Source organism: Arvicanthis niloticus, chromosome 1, assembly GCF_011762505.2.
Source record: "Arvicanthis niloticus isolate mArvNil1 chromosome 1, mArvNil1.pat.X, whole genome shotgun sequence".
Classification (NCBI taxonomy): domain Eukaryota; kingdom Metazoa; phylum Chordata; class Mammalia; order Rodentia; family Muridae; genus Arvicanthis; species Arvicanthis niloticus.
The window spans coordinates 117,974,468-117,980,151 of NC_047658.1; the positions used below are offsets into that span (position 1 = coordinate 117,974,468).

The 5,684-nt window shown below is 40.2% G+C and overlaps 1 protein-coding gene across 1 annotated transcript; it reads right to left on the reverse strand.

The window, feature by feature from the left end:
- Positions 1-1,656: 1,656 nt before the first annotated feature.
- Scgb1d1 (secretoglobin family 1D member 1) lies at positions 1,657-5,408 on the reverse strand. The gene is made up of 3 exons (XM_034522003.2): positions 5,279-5,408; positions 2,638-2,828; positions 1,657-1,796 (listed from the first exon to the last, which is right to left on the reverse strand). Exons 1-3 carry the CDS (start codon positions 5,331-5,333, stop codon positions 1,761-1,763), a joined length of 282 nt encoding a protein of 93 aa, XP_034377894.1. The 5' UTR covers positions 5,334-5,408; the 3' UTR covers positions 1,657-1,760.
- Between the last annotated feature and the right edge of the window lie 276 nt (positions 5,409-5,684).

Genomic DNA, 5,684 nt, shown 5'->3' on the forward strand with positions numbered 1-5,684 from the left:
TGGACAGCTTCCTATGTTAAATTCTAAGAAGAAATTGAGCATCCTTGGAGTTACTCCAGTTGTGGTGAGACAGCCACTAGGCAAGAATTGCCACTTTCCTTCTACAGACAAATTACTGTCCAGAAAAGGACACACTTGCAGAATAGACGACTGATTATATCTGCCTAGACAGAGTAATCAGCCCTTAATAATTCTGCAGCACTAAGGTCTGTCAGATGATCCTGGGCCAGAAGGCAGAAGAACAGATGCTCCAACGTTTTGAAGTAGAGCGAGTGTCCAGGTGTTCAGAGGACTCTATAAATTGGCTAAGTTTTAGAAGCTATGCTTTGTGCTTCCCACAATTATAGTCAACTCAGTCATTCTGGATTTCTGACGGGGTTGAAAACTTATAGCTATTTACCTTGAGAGAAAAGATCTGAGTGTATGGTCATCAGCTGACATTCATCCTAAAGCCAAGAAAACAGCCAGGTTCAGAACTAAGTGTTTTAGTTAGGATAGACGACAGAGGTGCTGGTTAGTCAACAAAAGGATGGACTGGGTATTAGGACTATCTTGTACCTCACTGGTACAAATTGGCATAATTATGCTCTAATTGTATTTTGAGAGAAAAGTTTCCTTTTAACAGGAAGGGTGATGTGTAGGAGGAGCTAAGGTGGGAGGAGTACTGAGAGGAAGAAAAGGAGTAAGAAGAGGAGAAGAAGAAGGAGAGGAGAAGCTAGGTGATGAAAGAGAGATAGAGGGGGGAGACAGGAAAGCAGATGTTCATGTATCTCCACCAGTCAAAGATAGTTGATATATCTAGGTTGGGTAGTGGGTTACACCTCTGATTGAACAATACCAAACTTATAAAGCCTATGATTAACATTTTTTTAAAAAATGTATAAATGCAAAAAGGAAAAGGGGGCATGGGATAGGGGTTTTCTAAGGGGGGGGAATGGGGAAAGGGGATGGCATCTGAAGTGTAAATGAAAGATCTAATAAAAAAATTATAATAGTAAAAAAAAAAGAGAGAATGTCAGGAAGGTGTGTGTTCTGATTATCTGCCTGTGTGCTTTGCCTATGATTAATAATAATTTTGTTCTTTCCATCAATCAGCAGAATGAGGCACCAAGAAATACTCAAAGAGACATAAGGAAGATCCTTTCATTATAAAGGAAAATGTAGTTTTGATTAGAACACTAGCTTGCATGTTCAAATCACTGAGAAGTTGTGCTGTATTTCATGTGAGGAATGAAGAGCATGGTGAATCTACTTCAGTGAAGCTTATGACAATCAAGGAGTGTCTTTCCAACTATGTGGCTTATCATAAGTCGTACCATAGGTTGAAATGGGAAGATACTGAGTTGAAGTACTTAGGCAATGAATAACACATTGAGGCAGTTTAGTACAGTGGCCACAGAAGATGCCAATATTTGTCATCATCTTTGATCATTTGCATTTATGGCCACAGAAATGAGAAAGTTACTTGCAGGGCAGTGAAGGATGGTGTTTGACCAATCACAGTATTCCTGATGCCTGAACCTCAGGCTTGATTGTCAAGTTGAAAGAGATTATCTCTGTAACTTATTACCATCACTGAAAATGCAATTTTTATTATCAAAACACAATCCATGCAAGACCCAAGACTTAGGATAACAAGAGACAGATGGTTGCATGCAAGGAGTGTGATTTATTAGTGCAAGATGTTGAAACCTTCACATTCAGTAGGGAAAATCAGTTCATCTAGTTCCCAATGGAAAAATGGGAGAATATTCTTCCACTCATCCTCTCACATAACATTCGATTAAAATTTGTTCCTGGAAATAAACAGAAAGCAAAGAAGAATGGTGAAGAAAAGGGTCAAGGTAGCTCTGCAGAATTGTTAACAAACCAAGAGTTCATGGAGGACAATGTGGAAAGACAGGAGGGGAAATGCAAAGTATGCTCAAAGAAATAACATCAAATAATGCATATTAGTGGAAACTCTTTCCAAATTCAAATGAATAAACTCTGAGTGTATTCAATAATGTGTCTCAACTCAGTAGTTCTCTAGATCTCTCTGTGATCAGAAGGAAGCACATTGGGTCATAGCTACGCCTGGCTTAACTTCTGATGATTTAGAATTGTGGCCTCTATATTCCTTTTAATGGGAAAACCAGAAGAGACTCAGGGCAGAAGTGGAGAAGAAGTATTAGAAACAGGAGGTTCACAGGCTCCTGACAGAGCCAGCAAATTTGGTAGAGAAATGCATTCTGGCAGTACTTTTCTTTTAAGGGGGTTATCTCCAGCTTCCTTCCTCTCGTCTGTGGTATTTTCATTTATCAACATTCCTCATAATATTCAATAGAGATAATATCCATTTATTATACAAACAATAACTTCAACAAAGACCCTAGAAGTCTAAAGGTAGAGTTGAATCCTCCTTTTGTAGGGCCCTATTTTTCCTTGTTAGGATATCACATAGTGCCACATCTTGAGTAGAACACTAGAGGGAGGTACCTATCCCAGGCACTGTTTACTACTGAACTCCGATCAGTAGTGTATTCCTCAACCCACCTATCACTGATGTCCTGTTTTGCCCCATCCATGTGTTCTCCTCAGAACCTCATGTCAACTTCATTTGTGACCTTTTGAGAGTGTAAAACAAAATAAACATACCAATACTCTCGACACTCTAAGTTTGTCTCCATAGTTCATCTTGTCTACACAGTCCTTCACCTTCAGTTTTGCTTGAACAGCCTCTGCTGGTGCCGAATATGTCTCAAGTTGTCTCTGTAGTTCTTCCCTACTACCTAGTATGAAGGTCAGGCTTTCCATCACAACAGCTTTACAGACTGTGACAGCATTAGCTAGAAAGTATAAGGAGAAAGAAAAAAAAAGTTTATTTAATAAAAATTACTTTTTTATTTTGTTACCCAGACAGGATTTCTCTGTGTATCCTTGTCTGTTCTAGAACTCACTCTGTAGACCAGGCTGGCCTTGAACTCACAGAGATCTGCCAGTTTCTGCCTTCCAAGTGCTGGGATTAAAAGAGTGTGTTATTGCCACCCAGCTACTTTTCATTTTTAATTAGTTTTTCCATGAACCAGCAGACTTGGGACTGCAGATTTAACAGGATATACTAGAAATTGTGGGCATCTACTGTGACTGCTGATGCAAGACTGTGAATTCCTGAACATTACAAAGCAAGGGACTGAAGAAAAATTATTGTAGGATCTCTGTTTCTGTAATTTAAGCCACGTCTACAACTCCACAGAAAACCTTCAACTGAACATGTGTCCTCCCTATAAGATGCTCAGGAATACAGAGAAAGCATAGATTAAGGAAATGGCCAACAAACGACTTGCCCAACCTGAGAGACATGCCATGTAAAAGAGCCAATTCCTGACACTATTAATGATACTCTCACAGACAGAAGCCTAGTATAACTGTCTTCAGAGAGGCAGATGAAAATCGATGCTGAAACCCACAGCCAAATATCAGCCAGTGTTTGGGGAGTCTTCTGAATGAGTTGAGCATACAACTCAGTGAGATGGATGTGTCAAAGACACCAGAAGAAACCCTGTAGAGTCAACTAACCTGTGCCCACAGGGGCTCACAGACACTGAACCACCAACCAAAGAGCATTCAAAGGCTGGACCTAGACTTCTACACATTTGTAGCAGATTTGCAACTTGGCCTTCATGTAAGTCCTTTAACAATTGGAATACAGGCTGTGTCTGACTCTATTGCCTTCCATCTGATCCCATTCCCCTTACTGGACTACCTGGTTGGGCCTCAGTAGAAGAGGATGTGCTTAGGTGTGCTGTGACAGGATGTCCCCGGGTGGGGTGATACTCAAGGGGGGATACCCCTTCTCTGTGGAGAAGGTGGGGAGCATGGGGAATAATGGATGTAAGGACTTGTAAGGGTGGACTGAAAGGAGAGGAAGGAAGGGGGTGGGGAGGGGCAGCCCTGAATCAGGAAAGTAAGTAATTAAATATGTATTTTTTTTTTAAAGTTTGAGGTTCGACTGCATCTTCTGTATCATATTTTATAAGTCTTGGATAGTTTAGCAAGGAATTTTTGCATTATCCAAATTTACATGAATATTAGAATTATAATTTTACAAGACAGGAAAAGTAAAAAGTAAGAGGACTGTTTATGTGTAGGTGACATTTTGAAAAATGACAGAATCATGTCATGGCATCAAGTATACTTCAAGGTAAAAAGCTAAAGTAACACAGTTCAACAGTTTTGCTGAACACCAGAGCATATCTGGGAATCTGGAAAAAGCTTTGCTTTTACACAATGATGCTCAGATTCACTTCTAGGGAGGCTGACAGGGCAAACTGACACCCACTTTTTAGATTCTAAAGACCTATGATAAATGTTTGAGTATAATTGAAGAAATCAACTTTCCCAATCTTGATCCCACATTTCTCAAGGCTCTTAAAAACAAATACCAACAGCAAAAACCAACTCTCCATAGGCGGCCTTGGCTGACCTTAGACTCAAGTTCCTCGTGTTTAGCATCACCTAGCTTGGATCACAGAAATGCGCCACCAGATCCAGTTTTCCCAAAGACATGTCAATACTAGACTTAAGAGATTCCCAAACAGGGTCTGATGTGAGCTTTAAGAAGAATCCATCAGACTATAGAGAAATGTTGTAGGCTATATTATAAAGGGTAGCTAGGCCTATAGGAGGAGATACAGAAAGGAAAGAGCAAAACTGCCTGTGAAAGTTGGTTCATTTTGAAGGCACAGAGTATGTAGGAATGTTCTGTTTATGTGCAAATGGATTGTTTGTGAAAAATTTATTAATTTAAGAAAAGCAGGCATCTTACTGGTAATTACCACACTGTTTCTATCAGTTATTGGTAGGACCTCCTGGAACCTGATAAGGCAACACAGGCATGCTTATTCTCATAGTATAGTTGAAATCTATTACTCACAGATTCAGAGAACACTGACAATTAAGAGCAGAAAGCTTTCTCAAGTCACCTTCCCAGGTACAATAAAGTGAAAAATAACACAACAAACAGAAACCCTTTACTAAAAATACTTCCTGACCTATGTTCATAATGGTCTTTTTGATTGTCTCCATGCCCACCCAGTCAAGTTCCCTAAATAGGTGAAAATTAGCTGAATGTATCTGGAGGTTTTTGGTTTTTTGGAGAGTTAATAGAAAGGTTGGGAGAAATTTTAGATTATTGTTTTTTTCCTTACCTTAACCTTATCACACATAAACTTACCAACTGTTCAAGGAGGCAAATTTACCAGGAGATGCAGCTGGATTAATCATAAATAATACTCACCTTCATAGCAACTAACAGCCAGAACGATCAGCAGAAGACACAGGCTCAGCCTCATGGTGCTCAGTTTGCGTTTAGACTTAGCAAATGGTGAGCAAATGGACTACTAGAGCCCATGGGAACCAGGGATATTTATACACAGTGAGGCTTATGCTCCTGCCCTCAGGCAAGTGGCAGGTCACAAAGCCTGGTTTAAACCCTCCTTCTGTGTCACTGAAGGCTGCTCCCCTCCCCACCTACCATCCTGTTGGTCTGGAGCCCAAAAGAATAGCCTTGTGGGTACACCATTGTTCCTTCAGGCAACCTTTCCCCTTCACCAGGAAGCAACTGTGATGGATCAGTTTACTTTTGAACTTTTAATTATTGTGCTTGAGTTCTCTCCTTCTTAGCAGGCAGGGTGGCTTCTGAC